At 46.2% G+C, this 21342-nt stretch overlaps 1 protein-coding gene across 1 annotated transcript; it reads right to left on the bottom strand.

Annotated features, from left to right (window-relative positions):
* Positions 1-642: 642 nt before the first annotated feature.
* TIMM17A (translocase of inner mitochondrial membrane 17A) lies at positions 643-14681 on the bottom strand. The gene is made up of 6 exons (XM_075528870.1): positions 14593-14681; positions 8503-8602; positions 8321-8384; positions 6237-6365; positions 5321-5431; positions 643-1134 (listed from the first exon to the last, which is right to left on the bottom strand). The coding sequence occupies exons 1-6, from the start codon at positions 14616-14618 to the stop codon at positions 1049-1051; spliced, it is 516 nt and encodes a 171-aa protein (XP_075384985.1). The 5' UTR covers positions 14619-14681; the 3' UTR covers positions 643-1048.
* Positions 14682-21342: the final 6661 nt, after the last annotated feature.

Below are 21342 nucleotides of genomic sequence, written 5' to 3'. Positions count from 1 at the left end.
GGTTGCTGGGCTGGTGCATCCCACTGGCTTGGAAGAGAAACACGTCCACAGTACACACTCAGATCTGTTACACGCAGGCAAACACAGGGGAATTACTAGCATCATGCCTTCTCTAAGGGCACACGTCACTCTAACACCATCAGGAAAATGACCTCTTCTGAAAAGTCGATCTACTTTGTAGGCCCAGCTGGTTCCCCAAATACCCCTTATGAAGATCAGCTTCTTGGACTTGAATTAGATTGGAAGCATTATTTTATTTTCAAGCACCCAATTAACACCACACTTCTCCAATGCCAAGAGCAGCCTCTTACCAATTCTTCTCCCACAGCACTGGAGACAGTGAGAATAAATTATTTCTGGTGATCAGGAATCCAGACATAGAAGCCCTAATGGTAAGAAGCTTGGTAGCCAAGATTCTGAAACCAGGACGGAGCACATGTTACACTCTCGGAGGACGGGCACTGCACCATCTCCCGTGACCAGACAGCACGTTACCGCGGACGGGCGGGCCCACGGCTCCCCATCATCTTCTCTTCCACAAGTCACTTCAAGTGGATGAGGTACTCAGCGCTCGAATATGCAGTTTCAAACGCACTTTGCCTTACTTGAAGTAGTTGTGGGTGAAAAGTAGAGCTCTACAACTTATCTTAAAAGAAAGAGCAAGTTCCAGGAGTTTTTATTGTTTGAATAACAGCACACACAAAACCAGGCAGAGAAGTCCCCAAGGAAATGGTGGCCACGTTTCACTGCTATCTGACCTTTGGTCCTTCATCTTCTGAGCACCTAGACATGTTTCTATGTATGCTACTAGGCATTTATTTTGATCACAAATGCAATCCAAATGTGAATAAATAAATGTTTTTTATCCTTTAATACTTCCCCCCACGTTCCTTTAAATAGGAAAAAGAAAAACAAAGGTGCTCAATGTCTTCTCGGAGCCAGTGTGGGCATAGTTGTCCCCCCATTGTTTTAAAAACGGACTGTGACTTGGTCTTCCCAAATCCTTCTTGAACTGTCGCTCTTTCGCCTAATTCCAGGGCAGCAGTCCTTACTGGTATTGTCGGTAGTCTCCAAAAGGTGAGGGTGGTAACTGGGGTGACGACATCTGGGAGGGATCTTCAGCAAATTGAGGACCTGTGAATAAGAAACAAATGTATCTTTAAGTCACCTGAAAGTGATCATTACTGAGCCACTTGATTCAAGACCCAATAGAAGGGTCGTGATCAAAAGGAGGAGAGTAAGAAACAGACTGTGAAACTTTTAGGGAAAGCAGACTTAACAGCCCCAGGGAGATGGGAGGAATCCCTGAGTTTAATGCCTGGAAATAAATACCTTGAAACCTTGGACTGCAAGGAAGTCATTGCTAAACTAAACAATGAAGGTTCCCTTTCTTAGAAATCATTTTATTGGAGGCTCATACAACACAATGCATCCATCCATCAATTGTATAAAGCACATCTGTACATCTGTTACCCTCACCACTCTCAAAACAAAAAAACTTAATCGAGATGTTTGCCCAGAGCATAATGCTCTTACAAAGAACTACCTAATGCCTGTAAACTGAGCACAGCTCCTTGAACGCACAGACGAGACTACTCATGGGCAGAGTCTAAATCAGTGGCTCTCAACCTGGGGGTCGAGACCCCTTTCACAGGGGTCGCCCAATTCATAACAGTAGCAAAATTATAAAGTAGCAATGAAAATCATTTTGTGGTTGGGGAGGGGGTCCCAACCACATGAGGAACTGCATGAAAGGGTCACGGCGTTAGGAAGGTGGCGATGCAACATGTGGGCAAAGAAGCATGAAGACAATGTGAAATGCACAGCCCACGCTACTGAATTGTTCCCGTAGGAACTGTGGACGGGTGTTACGCTTGGTTGTGCACATTGCCACCAGAAATAAAGTACGGTATTTAAAGTTTGTAAAGCAGTTGAGAATCTCCCACCTCTTGACATATTTTTTCAGTGGCTATTTATAGTTATTTTCACTAAGCACAAGTATCTTGGTCGTATTTTAAGAGATGTCTGTTGTAATTCAATTGATTCAAGACATTAATGTGGAGAATGAGGTTTGAAACAGCCCCGCCCAGCTCTCAGCACAACTGTCCTCCAGCTTCCTTTCCAAAACCGGGGCCTAGAACCCAAGTAAAACCTCTGGGAAGGAAGGAAGGGAGGGAGGGAGGGAGGGAGGGAGGGAAGGAGGAAAGAAGAGAGGAGAAGAAAGAAAGAAAGAGGAAAGGTGAGAGAAGAGGGGAGGGGAGGGGAGAGGAGAGAAAGACTTTTATGAGAATGGTCTGTGTTCTTTCTCCAGGGAATCATAAGCAGACTAAAAAAAATATCTACAGGGAAGAGAGAAGGGCAGGTGGTAAAAGCCCCGGAGGCTTCCCCAGTGTTTCAGCCCACATCTCACCGTAAAGGCAGTACCTGTGCGTTATGACAAACTTGAGGGGACCCTGGGCACACGACGCGAAGATCATCATTGTGCTACTACTTCAACACCTTTTTTCCTTTCTTTTGGTCCCGCCCCACCTTTTATTGTACACTATGTGGAGGCTTACATTTCTGATCACCGCTGTTAAATTGAACAGTTTAAACTACTTAGTTTTTCACTGGTATATTTTGTCTATTTGTATTCAAAACTGGGACTTACGTTCGTATGTTAGAGTTCCTACACATCATAACCCGCCCCCCCACACACACACACAATTTGTCTCTCTTCTTTGAAATGTCTTTGATTATTTTTATTATTCTACACTGTCTTGTATGTTGGTAATAGTATGTTGGTAAAAGTAAACTTGTTAGAATTTATTATAAATTAGTTCTTTTACCACTTCCTAGACAGTGAAAAGACTTACAACCTTTCATTTCTTTTACCTCATCACCCTTCATGTGATGATGTTATCATATACTATTAATTGTAAATATATATTTTAAAATCATTTTATTGTTTCTCGTACAACTCTTATCACAATCCATACATCATCATGTCAAGCACATTGGTACATTTGTCGTCATCATTATTCTCAAAACATTTGCTTTCTACTTGAGCCCTTGGTATCTGCTCATTTTCCCCTCCCTCCCCGCCCTTCCCTCATGAACCCTTGATAATTTATAATTATGATAATTTTGTCATGTCTTACACTGTCCAACGTCTCCCTCCACCCACTCTTCTATTGTCCATTCCCCAGGAAGGGGGTTATATGTAATCCTTGTCATTGGTTTCCCCTTTCTACCCCACCTTCCCTCTACCCTCCCAGTATCACCACTCACACCACTGGTCCTGAGGGGTTCACCTGTCCTGGATTCCCTGTGTTTCCAGTTCCTATCTGTACCAGTGTAATTGTACATATATTTTCAGCTCCGCAATTAAATACCTTCTGTGGTAGATGAGGATTAAGAGGGTAGGGTGGAGTCTAGTCTGTAACATAGCCAGTGAAGCTTCTCTGTGGGGTGGCCCTCTCCGGAGAATACTGGGGAATCTGGTATTTCTTCCTTGGAGCTGGGAGACAGAGCAGCTGACAAGACACATGGACCCACCCTGATGCAGAGACCCCTGCCAGTGCTGAGATGTTTCCAGCGACACTGGATCCAAGGACTTCCCACCCACTGGCCTGTGATCTTCTATATTCGGCATCATTGCACGTGTTTTGAGTCTGAAGAGGGCTTTATAGATTGGTATCGGACATATGGGCGAATATTGGCCTTATGGACTTGGTCTGGACTGGGCTGTTTGCTCAGTGTTCAGTGGCTCCTGTGTAGAAAGCTCTGTCTCACACCCACGTGTGTGCCCGTGGACTTGTTCCTCTAGTCTGCCCAGACTAGCACACCTTCCGAACTCACTTCCCCCCTCATTGTTTTAAGAACTTTTTCATGTAAGTTAATTGGGAAAACATGGCTAACTTTTCAAAGGCTTCCCTCCTACAGAGCTTTTCAGAAGTCCATCTCCTTTCTAAAATAAAACACACTTCTTGTAAGCTATAGCTATATGCTAAGCAAGCTTTGATCATTCAAAAGCAGATCCTGCTGAAAAACCGAGTTGAAGGCAATAACCAAGGCGAATTTCTCTATGACCATGTAAGTATTTGGTTATTGGAACTTCTGGAGTTCTGAAAACACAGAACAACTTCGATGTTTTATCTGTTCACAAACTGTTCACAGCAACACAGTGAAAACAAACTGAGCAGCAAAGTGGAAAGCGGCCATCACAGCGTGTTGACTCAGGAGTAGTGAGTGCAAAGTACAACAAAGGGGAGTGGGTCCACCGGGTCACTGAGGTCGGTCCTTCCGCGGGCAAATAGCAAGCAGTGGGTATGGAAAGCGCCAAGGTGCCGAGCTCTCGCTGGGGGCATCGGAGAAATCAAATCAAATGGAGCAGCATGATCTATTCCTAAGTCTACGCTAACTCCTTTCCAAGCTCCCAAAATCATTTTCAACATGCCTCACACTTCTCTGAACATTTCCTTCCTTAGCTAACAGGTCAAGTTCTCACCACCATGCCCCATCAGCTGGCCACAATGTCAGGGCCACATTCTCATTTAGACAACTGAAATTTTTGTTGTTGTGACCGATAACAAACACAGCAAAACACCCATCAAAACACTTGTGCGTGCTCAGTTCAGCGATACTGACGACATTACCGGCTTGGGCTGTGCTACCGTTCTCACTTCCCTTTCCTGAGTGCTCCCTCCTTCTCACACGACTTCCCTACCCCGAAGGTTCCCAGCGACTCTTTCAAGTTGCTCTCGTCACTTTGACGCCACATCAATAGTTCTTGAAAGAGCCCAATGCTCATGGCACACTTACAGAGGATTTCAGAGCATAGTTTCAGGGGTTCCTCTTGCCTTCATGGCTCCAGAAAATCTAGAGCCCGCGAAAAATTGAAATTCTGTGCTTTTGACCAGAATTCTGCTATAGAATATTTGACCAAAAAGACACTGCAAAAGACGGCAGCTAAACAGACAGTCCATGACCATCAACAATTTTGGTCTACAATTTCATTTCCCTCATTAGCTAAGAATTACAAGTTACAGTGTGAACTTCCCAAAGAAACTTGCCCTGGGATCCCTAAAGTGGCCTTCCAAACATCGAGCACCTAGTTCACAACAATCAATATTTTCTGAACTGGATCAACAAAGTGAATGTACTCCTATCTTACCTACCTTACCAAATAAAACCAGCCTGCTGTCCTAATCCTCATGAACCACTGCTAAGATGTAGCTACTATAAGATATCAAAACACAAACAAAATGCATTCTGGATAAACATCAGCAAACCATTCCAAAATGTTGAAGCGACAGCATTGCAGATTAAGAAGACTCACCATTGGGAAACTGCGCGGAGGCAAATCTTGTCAACAAGATGCCAGCTCCTTCGATTAAAGCCAGGAGAATGCCACCCATTGCAGCCGACCCCACCATGGCCACCGGTCCGTCTGGGGATTAACAACAGAGAAATTGAGTCAGTGGAAATCTGTGTCACACAGGCTATCATAAAGGAAAGAGTTGTCTGTTTGGCTACGTGATCCTCCCCGTTTATAAACTTTCTTTTCTCATCGGGCAAGACCAGGGGTTAACAAATGACTGCTTACAAGTCAAATCCAGCCTGTCACTTATTTTCGTATATAAAGTTTTACTGGGATACGGTTAGGTCCACTCATTTATCTATCATCTCTGGCTGCTTCTCAAGTCCCTAGGTGGTACAAACAGTCAAACATTTAACTACTAGCCCAAAGGTTAGTGGTTCACTAGGGGTTCCTCAGAAGACAGGCCTGGCGGGTGGCTTCTGCAAGGGCACAGCCCTCAGAGCTGTCTACTCTGCAGCTCGGCCGGACGTGACTTGACAGCTACTAAAAGCAACATGGTTGTTGTCACGCTGTGACAGCAGCTTTGAGTGGCCGAGGCAAAGACCACAAGTCCAAGAAGCCTACAGTAATAACTACCTGGCCTTTCAGGGGGACAGAATGCCAACATCTGGCCTAGACCACAGAGTCCAACAACAACAACATTCTGGGTTGTTCTGTCTCAAAGATGCAGCAGACGACTGAGCTCTTTGTTCACAGCAAGTGCCTGTGGCAAGCGCTATGGCCAACTTCAGAGGCGGATGAGGAAACTGTAGCACAAAGTTCAGTGGACTGACCGCTCCGGCTTTAACGACTGCAAGGTCAACGGGGAGAGACCCCGTGCTCGCTCAGTCAGGTCAACTGCCTTCCCTTCAACAGACAGCCCACTACGCCTTACTTCTTGCCGCCAGGATGGCTCCTGTTAAGGCACCACTTGTGATGGAGTTCCAGGGGTCTTCTTTGCCTCGGACTTGAACCATACTGCAGTCAATCATGGAAAACAGGCCTCCCCAAACTGCAAAGCTGCCTTATTGAAAAAAAAAAAAAAGTGCATGTAATCTTCTTTTTAAAATTTTAAAGCATTTTATTGGGGGCTCTTACGACAATCCATGCATCAACTGCATCAAGCACATTTGTACCTATGTTGCCAACATCCTTTTCTAGACATTTTCTTTCTACGGGAGCCCTTGAGTATTCTGTTCATCTTTTATAGAAAATGTTCTAGTCAAAAGCACATTTCAGTAATAGCACCTCTAAATATTCACACTCTAAACAAATACAGGCTAACTCAAAGTTTGAATAAGCACTGGATTGACTGGTATCAGCTGGAAAATCAGCGATGGCCAAGAGCCTGAAAGAAATAAGCAGGCCTGCAGGAAAGCGAGGCTCCCTGTGGTTGGGAAGAGTCAAGTCCTCTTTCAGATCAACATGGCCCTGGTTAAAAGCAGCAGCACACCCACAAATCCACCCTCCTCCTGTACAGCTCTGCCTGACCCCGATGGCTCCTTTCTTCATTAAGTGTCATTGACCCCCTGCCCTGGGACAATCGCCTAGGATGGGAGTGCAAAAGAAGCCCAGCCCGCCTGAGAAGTGTTATAGGTGCAGACTAACGCAGAAAAGCTGTAAAGGTAGTACAGAATGCCCCCCCACATCGTCCCATCGCCTATGACTAACAGTTACACGACCATGGCACCTGTCACGATGAACCAATATTATTACAGTACACCCTGAAATGAGATCCCTGTAATTGATTCTCAACCGTCCTAATGCCCGTGACCCTTTAATACAGTTCCTCACATTGTGGTGACCCCGTATGCGGGCGGATCTGCGTGTGGATGGACCCGCCTGATGGCGGACAGGGGACCTGTGTCTCTGTTCCTAAGACCATCGGAAATACGGGGCTGCGAGCCACAGGTTGAGAACCCCTGCCTTAATTTGTACCCAATGACAGTTCAATCTAGGATCAGAACACTCTATTAGATTTAGTCTCCAGGCCTCCTCAGCTCCGACAGTGACCTGAAGGCACAGAAAGTGATTTTACGAGGAGCCACTCAAAATAAAACCAGATAAAATCCAGTATGACTTCTGCATCCACTGGAGGCTTAGGGGTTGGCACTGACAGTAGCACTAAATGTCATTTGAATTATATGGTTGAAATCGAAACAAAGGAAAAAATACTGCTTTTCGGGGTGTACAGTTCTGCCAGGGAAGAAAGGAGAAGGATAAACACTCAGCACTACACCCCTCAAGCTTGCATTTCCTCGTCAGGAAGACGGGGACGACCATGAGAGAATACCGTGCAAGTGAGCACCGTGCCTGGCACACAGTGAGCAGTCAATGCTGGTGGCTCTGAGGTCGTCTTCCCAAGTAAAATACGATAAAAAACACAACAAGAGGCTCCCTTCTGACCCACGCCATTTTTAAGGAGTGATGTCTGGAAAGAATTCGTCTCTTCATCTCACACACCCTCTCTGCAGCCTTTCCAAGGGAATAGACCCTCGAGACTCCAAGCAAGCCAGCACCCTCCTCGCCAGGCTCTGAATAAGCGGGTGAAAAGGCGTAGTGTAATGGACATAACATGTTCAAATCTTGCTTCGATGGCTACACATATCTGAAAGCTCACCTTGGAGGAGAGCCCCATCAGTCTGCTCAGCGGCTCTCTCCTTAAAGCCCAAGCCTTCTGACCACATTCTCTCAGCTCTAAGCAACCACTCCCGACTCTGACAAACCCGGCCTTAAAGACACTGTCCTCCTTCCGGTTAAGGGAAAACAAACACAACACCAAGACTTCAAGGGCAAAGATGAGCTTTTCCGAGGAATACAGCGGTCAAGTGAAATGAACTTCCCCAAGTAACCAGAAAACAAAGGAAAAGAGCCTGCAGGGATGTCATGTAGAGACGCCTCAGATCACTAATCGGGATAAAGAAGCAGAGCTCCGCCTTTACACAGCAGGGAGAGCACCCATGGGAAACATCTGCTCACCTCCCAACTGTGGCGCCCTGGTCTTAATGGCGGTCAGACTCCCGCGTAGTCTGTGGTTGACTCCCTATAGGGAAACAAACGCATTAGACAAAGGCCCCATTTCCAACCGGCCGGGGAGGCCATGAATGACGCTGCCAATGAGTCTCACACGATGCTGGAAAACAAAACCGCAGCCCACTTACCACTGGCGAATTCCGAAAACCTTTGATGGCTTGGAAGATACCACCGCCTATGGTGCCCATGGTGAAGGCTCCACCGCAGTCGTCCACGATGCGCCACGGGCTGGGAATGGAGGAGGAAAAGATGGGACTTAGGTCTTAGGATCCACAACACCTTCACACAGTACTTAGCAGCACTCTATTTCAGGGTCCACTCAGGCCAGTAAATTAGCCTGTAAATCACAGACAAAAATATAGACTTTTTAAATCCCCAATCCTCGAAGCCAGAAAGAAAACTGGCCTTAACTCCCAACTCGAAGCAGTACTTAATCCACTCACTGAAGCCTGAATGTCCCTAATGTGTTGGCCGGTGTGTGGAGGGAGAGCTGTCTGGCTGCTCTTGCTTTCCTACACTCTCGGAAAGCCTGTGGAGGACCGCCAGGCTCAGAACCGACTCCACGGCAGAGGGTTTGGTTTTTGGTGCCAAAGCAAACCAACAAATACATAGGAAACTCCATCAACAACGCTGCTCTGGGTTCCTGGGGAGCCCTCCAACAGGAATGGAATTTACAGCTGAGACCCAGAGGATGAAGAGCCAGTGGCCACTCCACCTAAGCGAGGCTTCGCCTGAATCCCCCAGGAAGCACGCCAGCCTGTGTGATCCAAAGATGATGATAACAAAAGCCAAATACGATGAAGGGAATGGTTATCAGAACTTCCCAGTTTGTAGAAAGCTGTGGGAGACAGTGGACCCCCGAATCCACCCGCAGAGTATCTAGTCAAGATTAAGCATCTAGCACAGCGGTTCTCAACCTATGGCTCTCGACCCCCTTGGGGGGTCAGATGACTCTTTCACAGGGGTCACCTGATTCATAACAGTAGCAAAATTACAGTTATGAAGTAGCAACGAAAATAATCTTATGGTTGGGGGGCATCACCACCACATGAGGAACTGTATGAAAGGGTCGCAGCATTAGGGAGGTTTGAGAACCACTGGTCCAGCAGATCCCTCTGGTCAGAGGCAAGGGACTCCAACAACTTTACTCTCAAGAGATTATTTTGTAAACTTGATTATGGTAGATCGAAACATGGTATAATACTTGGTCAGTTGACTTCCCTCTTGACCCAATCTGAATTTGCTCTAGGCTTAAATATTTCTCGCTTGTTCCACAACAGAAGTTTTTCTGGCTTTTAAAATATTGTTAGTAGTCTTTTTTCCTTACCCTTTATTTTTATCTCTATATTATTATTTTTTCCTGTTTCATTTCATTTTTGTCTATTGTTTGTTAGGTTTCCCAGTTTATGAAGCACAGGAGTGGACACATACAGACAGTAACTGACACAATGTTTCATGGGGGGAGCGGGTGGGTGGGGAAGCAATGAATGTGGGAGGTTGGGAAAGAACAGAATTAATTTGATGATGTATATACAATTACTTTTAATAGTGCCTAATATGTGGATTTCATACTTGTATTAAGAAAAAAAGAAACCAAGCTGGCCAGTTGTTATCACGGGTGAAGGAGGAAGAGCATTTGCTCAGGGACATTGTTTATGTTAATGGGGTAGAGAAATTTGGAAAAAGATATCAATAATGGTTGTTCAACACAAAGAGCAGAATCAATGGCACTGAATTATAGATGCAGAAGTTGCTGAACTGAAGAATGTTTCCTTGTGGATATTTGACCACACTTAAAATAAGTACACTAGTAGCAGTGGGTCCACGGAAAAAGAAGATGTTCTGAAACTGATTGTGGCAGCGATTGTCCAACTCTCCTTGATATGTGAACTATTGAATGAGATGATATGTGGAAGAAGTACCAATAAAGCTGTTTGAAAAAAAAGACTTAATGGCCACAGAAGAAAACAGAGTTTCAAATTATTGAGTTCAGGGATGTCCTTAGAATAGTCTGTTTCAAGTGAGATAAGTCAGTGTAAGACATGGAAAAAAATTTACAAATTATCAAGGGTTCATGAGGGAAGGACGGTGGAAGAAGTGGGGAAAATGAGCTGATACCAAGGGCTCAAGCAAGAAAGAAAATGTTTTGAAAATGATGGCAACATATGCACAAATGTGCTTGACACATTGATGTATGTAAAGATTGAGATAAGAGCTGTATGAGTCCCTAATAAAATGATTTAAAAAATTGTTTGTTTCAGCTCTAGTAACACACTGGGATATTCTAAAATCCAATAATTAGAGTTAAATGTATAAATCAAGCTTCCAAATGTAGGACCCTCACCTATCCAGCAATCTGCCACAACAAGTAATCTGATCAGAACAGAACTATTCCAGGAGCTTGGCTTTTAAGACAGTTGAGTAGTTAAATTCCCATATGTCACTATACAACAAAAACACCCCCATTGCTATCAAGCTGATTTTGACTCATAAGAGACCCCACAAGACAGTAGAAATACTCCTTTGGCTTTTCCAAGCTATGAATCTTTCCATGACCAGAAAGCCTCATATTTCTCCTGCAAAGCAGCTGGTGGGTTCAAACTGCCGACCTTTGGCTTAGCAGCTACCCCTCCAGATCACTGTTGTTATTAGGTGCTGTCAAGTCTGTTCCCACTCATAACGACCTTATGTCAAAACAACAACAAACAAAACCCAACTCACTGTAACGGAGTCCATGAAGCCACCACACCACCAGGCCTCCTAGAGACCCGATATAACAGAACCGAACACTCACTACCCAGGCCGGAGCCACCTTCACAGCTGTTGTCATTCTGGGCAAGCCCACTGTGGCAGCTACTATGTCCAGCTACCTGAAGGCCTTCCTTGGTCACTGACCCTCCACTTTATCAAGCATGATGTTCTCTCCCAGAAACCGCTCACTCCTGAAAACACGTCCAAAGTACCAGAGAGGCCAACCTCACTGCTCAGGTGTATTCTGGCTGTACGTCTTTCAAGACAGAGCTGGCTGGCTTTCTGGCAGTTCACAGTACTTTCAACATTCTTTGCCAACACCATAAGAAAAGCATCAATTCTTCCGAAGTCATCCTTATTCACATGCCTATGAGGTGAGTGAAAATCATGACTGGCTCAGGAGCACCTTAGTCATCAAAGCGACAGCAACATTTGAAAGCTATCTTGTGCAGGTTTGAGTTCATCACCTCCATGATTAGGTGGGGATTGGCCATTGTGATCCATAGAACTTTCTGTGGTTGATTAGTTCAAGTTTATCACCAGGGGTACGCACTGAGCTGCTAAACACAGGTCAGCAGTTGGAAACCACCAGCTGCTCCTAAGGAGAAAGACGACTTTCTACTCCTGTAAAGAGCTAAGGTCTGGGACCCCCACAGGGGAAGTTCTCCATTCCATAGGGTCACTGTGAGTCAGAATCAGCTGGAGAGGAGTGCTTCCATGAGCACTGATTGTGGGTCCCCAAGCAAAATTAAATCCTCGACAACGTTAATCCATTTGAGAGGTCAATATAGGTTTGAAAAAAATCCCTTTTACATACTCCAAAGGACAAATGCTGTAGGAGCCCATGGGAACCTGCCTGCTCACATAACCTTGTGAATCCAGTGTGTTCTGTTGCTGATGATGAAAGTGGGTCATGAGTAATCACAAGTAGTCACTGTATTTTTTTTTCCCAGGAAGAGAATTAAGAGCTTTGTACAAACTGACAACTCATATAGTTCTGTGCTGCCATGGCCTTAGTCTCTGGCTCATGGAGACTCAGTATCCAATTGAACAAATCGCTACATGGTCCTACATTACTTCCACCATCAGGTGGCCATGTGGTCCAGAGGGGTTTTTGTGGTTGATTTGTCAAATCCATCACCAGGCCTTTCTTCCTAATCCATGTTAGTCTGGAACACTGGTTCTTAATCTTCCTAATGCCATGACCCTTTCATGCAGTTCCTCGTGTTTTGGTGACCCCCCCCCCATTAACCATAAAATTATTTTTGTTGCAACTTCATAACTGTACTGTTATGAATCGGGCAACCCCTGTGAAAGGGTCGTGCGACCCCCTGGTTGAGAACTGCTGGTCTGGAAGCTCTGCTGAAACCTTTTCAGCACCCTAGCAACACATACCTAAGGTACACTGGCTAAAAGAAAACACAGGTAGAAAGGTCTAACTCTTCCTGTGCCTCGCGTGAAGGTGACAGTCCTCACACTGAACCACACCACACGGCCACACGGCGCATGGAGTCCGTAAATCAACGAGCAGCAGCATGCTTTGGGGCTCTGCTCCCCAAAGTGTAGGCCAGAGAGCAACACCTGGGATTTGTTAACCTGCACTCACAGGTTCCTGTTCCAAACCCACCAAAGCAAAATCTGACATTCAGCAAGACCCACAGGGGATTCCAGATGAAAAGATGGAGAAGCACTACTTTAATGGACTAAAAAGGATACATTTTGTAACTCAACAAAGCTGAATGTCCGGTATACACTCTACAAGAACAGCTGAGGCCTTGTATGGCTGTACCCAGGGCTCCCATGGGAGTACCAGTCAGTAAAAGGTGAGAAGAGCTGGGAGGAGCTGAAACATACAAGGGAGCTCCCCAAACTTGGGGAAAGCATGAAAAGGTACTGGAATTACCCCACCACCTTTCTGAAGCCCACTCGCAGACCTGCATCCTACTGAAGGGGCAAGGCCACGAAGCAAGCAGCAGGGCTACATATTTGCAAGGTGGCTGTTAGGTGGGAACCAATGCACACAGAATGACACACTGCCCGGTCCTGAGCCAGCCTCACAACTGTCCTTCTGTTTGAACCCACGGTTCCAACCCTCGTGTCCACCCAGCTCATTGCAGGCCTTCCTCTTTCCCTCCTCCTCTACTTCGCCAAGCACGATGTCCTTCTCCAGCATTCCCAAAGCTCATGAGATGAAGAATCAGGCATTCTTGTCTCTAAGGCAGTGGTTCTCAACCTTTCTAATGGTGGGGTGACGCTTTAACACAGTTCCTCATGTTGTGGTGACTCCCTCCACCCCCAACATAAAATTATTTTGGTTGCTACTTCATCACTGTAATTTTGCTGTTATGAATCAGGCGACCCCTGCGAAAGGGTCGTTCGACCCCCAAAGGGGTTGCCACCCACAGAACCGCTGCACTAAGGAGTCTACAAGGTAAGTAATTTGAAATTCTGGACCCTCACAGCTTGAGGACACCCCAATTCTTGCTCTTACACCACAGAGAGTGAGCCCAAACAACAAGACCCGACTTTTGACTTTCAGAAGCCTGAAACTCAGGCAACAAAGACCTTGCCTCTGGAAGCAACTGCATAATTTTATAGTTACTTAAGCACTTAAGACGAGGAGCGCTGGTGGCCCTGTGGAAAGTGCTAGCCTGCTACTTCAAAGGCCGGACCCCACCAATGCTGGAGGGAGCAAGAACTGGTCCTGAAAGATGTACAGCCTTCGAAACCCAAGAGGGGTTCTACTCTGTCCTCTCGGGTCTAATTGGAAAGGGGTCTTGTTTGGAAGTGTCTGGTGTATTCGTGTAGTCCTTGAGCCTCACAATGCCTGGACACAGGTTTCTCCATCAGTTCATGTAGAATGAATGAGTTTCTGTCCTTGACTGTTTAGGGCACGCAAGCCACGTTTTCTATTTTCCAGATAACGTCTGGTTGGCAATCTCGCGGAGGGAGAATGCCAAGCGAGTGCAGAAGGCTCCATTCTACAGGGAACTTGGACGGGCCTTTTGGATAAAGCGTTTGTTATTTCCCATTCATCCGAAATGCCTCTCCTTGCGGGCACCTATGACGACACGAACGTCTCAAGCGTGTGACCCCGTTTCAGTGGCCCGTCTCCCCTTTCTCAACGCCGGCAAGGCGTAGGGACGCGTCCAAGGTCACCAAGTACCACTGACCCCCGCCCAAGGCCAGGAGACTCCGAGGCTCCACCCAGTCCCTGCCGGGATCCTCTGACCACCCACCGCAAGGTCACTGGCTGCTGGGTTGTGGCAGCAACGATGCCTCACGCGGCCCTGGGGGTGTAAACCCCCCTAGCCGCTCAAGCGCACTCAGTCCGCGGTGACCAAGCGTGTGACGGCGGGCCTGCCGCCGCGTTCGGCGAGCTCCTCGGGGAGCGGGGAGGGAGGACGCGGGCGTGGGCAGGGGGGCAGGGGGGCAGGAGAGAGGCAAGGGCAGCGGATAAGGCTCACCAAGGTTCTCGCGCGTACTCCTCCATCTTGACTCCAGCCGCGCGAGCGGTGCCGGGCAAACTGGGCGGAGCCTGACCCCGTGGCGGAAGTGATCCCGAGAGCCGGAAGTTGCCGTCTAAGTTGATTGGCCTACCGTTTCCTCCCGCAGCCCCTGGGAGGCGGGGTTCCGGGGGCTCCGCGGGGGCGGGGCTCAGCGGGGGCGGGGCGTTGCTGCGGCGCGGCGAGGGTGGCCCCGCCCGGGTCCCAGTCCGCGCGGGCTCTCGCCGCTGGAGGTGCTGCCGGTGCGGAGCCCATCCGATCGCTACAAGTTCAAGGCGCCCGGTCACTGCGAGAGGAACCTTGGTGGCGCGGCGAATTAGCTCCAGACTAACCGGCCAGGGCTGGTGGGTTGGATGTGGGGAGAGTAAGGGGCTCGGAGACCTAGGGGTGTGCTTCCACCCTGTCGTGTGAGTCGGGCTTGAGAGCCGTAGGGCTGGTTTTTGTGTGTTTGAGGTTTCGGTAGCCTGAGATGAAACTGTGACCCCCAAAAATCCAAGCCCGTTGTCACTGCGTCCATTGCAACTCACAGCAACCTGTAGGACAGGGTAGGATGGCCCTTAGAGTAAAGGTCCCACGGAGCAACTGTACCCAAAGGTGGGCAGGGCGATTAGAGCTGAGCCGTTAACCGCTGTACACCAGGGCCCTGTCCTGAGATTAATTGTTTCAGTTCAGTTCACTAACTTTTTAAACTAAATTTCTTTCTTCTTCTTTTTTTAATACTTTGGCTGTCAACTGTGATTTCATGCTACTCAATGCATTTGACTTGAGAAGCTCTGGGCAAAGACACTGCCCCCCCCTCCCCCTTAAGGCGGTCAGTGTCTCAGTCCCTTGTAGTCACAGTGTCTGGAATGTAGTTTGGCAGGGCCCTTAGGTTCTCAGCCTGTGGGTCACGACCCCTGTGGGGGGTTGAATGACCCTCTCACAAGGGTCACCTAAGACCATCGGAACTCACATAAATATTTCACAATATATAATTACATGTTGTTATGTGATTAATCACTATTCTTTAATGATGTTCAATTTGTAACAATGAAAATACATCCTGCCTATCAGATATTTACACTATGATTCATAACAGTAGCAAAATGACAGTTATGAAGTAGCAAAAACATAATGCTATGGTTGGGGGTCCCCACATGAGGAACTGTAATAAAGGGTCGAGGCATGAGGAAGGTGGAGACCCACTGTAGTAGAGGTTGCTGAGATGGAATCACTTGGGCAGTCCAGAGTGCTAGACCAATTTGGGCCTTGGATTTGAGGACTTTGAGCCCAGAACCTCATATCTAACCTTCTTCCCAATGATCTCCAGTCAACAAGTCATGTAGATGGGAGTTAAAAGAGCTCTTCATTCTGTATTTTTGCAGTTAAATTTAAAATAAACCAAAAAAACGCCAAACTCATTGCCTGTGAATCAATTCCTATTCACAGTGACCCTATAAGACAGGGTAGAACTGCCCTTACGCATTTCCAAGGCATAAACTTTTTTTAAAAGTCATTTTATTGGGGGCTTTTGCAACTCTTATCATAATCCATCCATCCATTTATTGTGTCAAGTACATTTGTTGCCATCATTTTGAAAACATTTTCTTTCTACGTGAGCTTCTGATTTTTTTTATCATTTTATTGGGGATTCATACAACTCTTATCACAATCCATACATACATCAATTGTATAAAGCACATTTGTACATTCGTTACCCTCATCCTCAAAACATTTGCTCTCCACGTAAGCGCCTCACATCAGCTCATTTTTAACCTTTCCCTCCCTTCTCCCTCCTCCTTTATGAACCCTTGATAATTTACAAATTATTGTTTTGTCATATCTTACACTGTCCGACGTCTCCCTTCACCCCCTTTTCTGTTGTCCATCCCCCAGGGAGGAGGTTATATATAGATCCTTATAATTGGTTCCCCCTCTCCACCCCTCTCTCCCGGTAACGCCACTCTCACCACTAGTCCTGAAAGGATCATCCGTCCTGGATTCCCTGCATTTCCAGCTCTGATCTGTACCAGTGTAAATCCTCTGGTCTAGCTAGATTTGTAAGGTAGAATTGGGATCATGATAGTGGGTGGTCTCATTTTTTTTAAACAAGAGTAGAACACCCCATCTTTCTCCTGTGGAATGACTGGTTTCCAAGTGCTGAGCTTGTGGTTGGTAACCCAATGTGTAACCCACTACACCACCAGGGTCCCTCGGCTTTAAACTAGGTATATATATATATATTAATATATATATTATATATAATATATATTAATATATATTAATATATATATATTATATATATATTAATAATATATATATTAATCATTTTATTAGGGGCTCATACAACTCTTATCACAATACATACATATACATACATCAATTGTATAAAGCACATCTGTACATTCTTTGCCCCAATCATTGGTATATATTTATTTTATGAAAAAGTCAGTGGAGTAAATATAAAGGGGAATCACAGGAAAGAGTGAGGCCTTACTCCACCAGCTTAGAAACAAGACAAACATGAATCAAGTCATCCAGAACTAAAGGTGGTCAGCAAGTGTGCCTTGTACATTAGCCGAACAGTTTAGGTAAGTCCAAGAAGGCCCGTCTGGAATGTGTGACCGTCATTAAGGGAGCTTAAGACGAAGTAAATGTACAGAATAAAGAGAGGCTGTGGGAGAGAGAACATGACGCGTAGAGTGAGAGAAACTCAGGGAGCGAGAATCTGACTGTTAGCACGCAGGCCTCGTGGACACACATTGTATAAAGTAGAGGTTTGTATCTCATTTTTATATTTGCTTGTCTTTCCTCCCGAGGGCCTGAAACAAATGCCTGACATCTGGCGACCTCCCTGTGCTCTTCGTCAGGGTTCTTTATCCAGTCTTCTGCCTTTGGCTTGGTTTCTGAATACAAGCAGCTTTTCCTGTCCCAGAGACTGCCCTTCACCTGTGCTCGCAACGGTTCCTGTTGCACTGGCTTGTGCATCGACCTCTTGTGAGCGTGCGTCTTTTAAACCAAAACAGGCCACCTTGAGCAGGGGCAATACTAAGTTTCTGAGCTTACAAACCTAAGCCATCACCCTGAGGCTTCTTATCCTCTGCTTTTTTCTTTTCTTTCTTTTTTTTAACTACAACATGGTAAACCAGGACATTTTCTATCCGGGCAGGACTTCATAGCCTTTGTTGGCTAGAGGTAGAGGTTGTCACCTCTCGGTCACACGGTGACCATTTGCATTTGGGTCCACGGTGCTGAGTGAAGAAATCCGGAAGAAAAGTGTTGACTTTCCCCTAAAGATAGTTTATTCCAACTCAGTGGTGGCCCCAGTGTCAGCGTGGAACTGTGCTGCTTAGGGTTTTCCATGGCTGAAAGTTCAGTAGATCACCAGGGTGGACTCAGACCTCCGCGTTTTCAGTTCACAGCAGCACTGACCTGTGACCTGGGATCCATTCACCTCTCCAATCACAATCCTTACCTACGAACCTTGGATTCATTCAGCCACCAGCTTGTCTTCCTGCCGCTCTTGGGCTCCAGCGGGAGGATAGCTCGTCTCCTGTAGCCTATGTATTGCCTCATGCGGAGGTGAAGTTTGGAAAACAAAAAAAGGAAGGCAGGAAATACCTCAGGACATGGATGGGCCTGGAAACTGTCCATCACCAAAGGTCACATCTTGTATGAGTCCACTGCTGTAAGGGTAGGCCCCAAGAGGAAGGCAGACTTCTGCGTGCAGGTCATGTAATCTGGAGGGGAGGGGAGCAGGTATGTCTTGAAGAAGGTAATTACCTTTCTGTTGGTGGGTAAACCGAGAGCAGCAACCTCCCATTGGGAAACATGCTTATACTGCAGACCCTAAAGGGAGAGCATGCCCAGTACTGTGTGGCTCCAACAGAGGGACAGGTGACGGTCATGAGGACCAGGCAGTGCTTTGTTCTGTTGTGCAGAGGGTCACTGAACGGACACCAGGGCCCCTAACAATAACAACACATGTCCCCCATTGGACGCGGCTGACCTGATTTCTAGCCAGCCCTTGGTGACCCAGGCGGTGTGCTATAGGCTACTGGGGCTTTAGGCTCTGCCCTTTGAAGGCACACACCAGCCGTCAGAGGCCACACCAGGACTCAGTTTGGAAACCCCACTAAGTGAGCTGGGCTTACCTCAGACTCACCTGAGCAGATTTATGGGACTGACTGATTCCCTTGGACTTGAGGCTGAAACACCCTACCGTGAGAAGAAGTAGGTGACTGCTACCCCGAGGTGATGGAATTGGCCGTCGTTGGACTTTGGTTCGGATCTTGAATCTGAATGGTGGTCTGGGACTACCATCTATTTACTATCTTAATGCCCTCTGTGCTTTCTTAAGATTTGTATTAATCATGTCGGCATGATTCTGCCTTTGTGAATGAGTGCTACTGAAAGTGTGCCCTATCACCAGTCCCCACTGTTTGTGTCAATAGCGTCTGGCCACTTAATCTGTGGAAGGAAACAATTCCTGTATTCCAACCCGAAATGGGCCTATATTTGTATAATTTCCTTTTCTCAACAGCGTTTTAAATTCTGTACCATTGGTTAAATTAATGACACTCGCGATAGAATTAGCTTATGCCCAGGGGTGTGATTTGTAATGTTCTCTAGTATAATATAATGATATCGATAAAGTAAAACAGAAACAAAATCCATAGATATAGGAATAGATTTGGGTCTTGCACCCAGGTCTATCCCCAAGTCAAGAACGATTAGTTCATATGACATGGCCCTGCCCGATGCTCGCCCCTTGAAGCGAGCACTGGGGGTTGTGTGGGGAAGACACCACATGGTACCCAGCGAGCAGGAAGAATAGGTTTTAATAAACTTGTCTTAAAACAAGCTGCTGTCTAAGTGAGGCAGCAACTAAGTTGTCACGAAAGAGGCACACCACCCCGTGTGATCCAAGGATTGTAAACAATAAGCCCTAAATCCAAAGGAGGGAATGGAATCAGAGCTTAAATTGTGAACACCTGGTGTGCAGAGGCTATGGGTGACAGGGGAAGCCCCACATCCATTTGCAGCGTCCCCACGTGATTGAGGCTCTGGTGACTCTCCTCTGACTGTAGTCCAGGCCTGTGACTAGCATTGCTCTCAGAGAGCATTGCAAAGTCAATCACGGCAGATGGGCTAAGTTAGAATGTAACACAGCATCAGCTGATCTCCCATTTGACCCATTTTAAAGTTGTTTTTAACATTTTCTGCTTTTTCTTTAGTCATTTTTTCTTATGTTTTATGTAGTCATTGTAGTTTGTTTTGTTTTTTTGTTTGGTGGGTGGTTGTTTTTCATATGATTATGTTTTGTATGATTTCTGCATATGAAATCCAGAGTAGGTAGCTCTATAGAGACAGTAACTCAATAAGGGCATGGCAGGGGAGGCTGGGGATGGGGGGGGGGTGAGCCAAGAACAGCAATGAAGATGAGAAGAAAATGTTCTGAAATTGATTGTGGTGATGACTGCATAAATCTTAATATAACTGACTGATTACATTGTACGATATGTGAAGTATGTGCCTGTAAAACTGTTTTTAAAGGAAGATAGAGAAAGAATTACTGCACTTGAGTTGTTAGTGAAGAATATGGAAGGACCAACAAATCAGCCTTAGAAGTAGCGCAGAATATTTCTTACAAGCATGGATGGTGAGACTCTGACTTGCTTACTTTGTATAGTTATCAAAAAAGGCCAATGGCTAGAGAATGATATTACATGTGATAAAATAGAGCGTCAATGAAAATTAAGGAAAGTATGAGAGTTAGGTTTTATGTCAACTTGGCTGGACCAGGATTCTCCATAGTTTGTCACCTAAGACCTAGTAATCCCCCATGCTGTAGTTGGACACAGTGGGATGTGCTGTGAGAAGATTAGGATGGGGTGCAGGACGTTCTTCAAGCATGTGGTCCACTTCCACTAGACACAGACGATGTTTAAAAGCTTGCCTGCTTTTAGGCTGGGTCTAAATCTTGCACCTGGCACATAGACCTCCAGGTCTTTGGGCTTGAACTATTCGCCTATCACATTTGCCGCCAATCCTGAGCTGTCAGCTACCTGTCATCTGACTTGTCGACCTTGGATCCATCTGCCTCTCCCGTCACAAGCCTAACCTGCTGGCCTTGTATTCATTTGCCTCTGCAGCCACCATCTTGTCATCTTACTGTTGATTGTAAGCTCAGCAGCCTCTATAGCTACGTGAGTCCAGCTTAACATCTGACCCACAAACTTGGAACCTGTCTGGATTAGACTTTCATGCTTCTATAACTGTGTGAGACTATATATATTCCTTCCGCCCCACTACTGATTTTGCTTCTCTAGTGAATTCAGCCTACAACCGATATTCATATTGAGATGGATTGGCATAAAAGCTGAAACAATGGGCTCAAACATTTCAGCACTTATGAAGATGATACGGAACTGCACAATGTTTTATCCTGTTATCATAAGGTTACCTGTCAGGGGAAGCCAGTCCCTAACACATCATTACGGGTCCAGTAGGCACAATTGTACAGCGATAATAATAATCATAGCAAAGTTGGAGAGCATGAGAGATAGAAGAGAAGTATTGAAATGAATGGAGTCAGACACATTTCATGGTAGCATGCTCACCTCAGCCCCGCTTGGTGGTCCACGTGGAGGGAGAGAGAGATTTAATGCTAGCCCAGGCTTTATCTTCTCTGGGGACATGCAAACCCCCTAATTACAGGTGAGGACATAC

The sequence above is a fragment of the Tenrec ecaudatus genome, chromosome 1 (genome assembly GCF_050624435.1).
Source record: "Tenrec ecaudatus isolate mTenEca1 chromosome 1, mTenEca1.hap1, whole genome shotgun sequence".
NCBI lineage: Eukaryota > Metazoa > Chordata > Mammalia > Afrosoricida > Tenrecidae > Tenrec > Tenrec ecaudatus.
The sequence above is the reverse complement of the archived record's forward strand: the minus strand, read 5'-3'. Positions and strand labels throughout refer to the sequence as shown.

What these genes read in the sequence shown, in the direction of transcription:
- TIMM17A (XM_075528870.1), bottom strand. Translation starts at nt 14,618, where the DNA reads ATGGAGGAGTACGCGCGAGAACCTTG. An exon ending in GTTTTCGGAATTCGCCAGTG is followed by an intron (nt 8,385 to 8,502) that starts GTAAGTGGGCTG and finishes GTTTCCCTATAG; the next exon opens with GGAGTCAACCACAGACTACG. An exon ending in CTCCGCGCAGTTTCCCAATG is followed by an intron (nt 1,135 to 5,320) that starts GTGAGTCTTCTT and finishes TCTTATTCACAG; the next exon opens with GTCCTCAATTTGCTGAAGAT.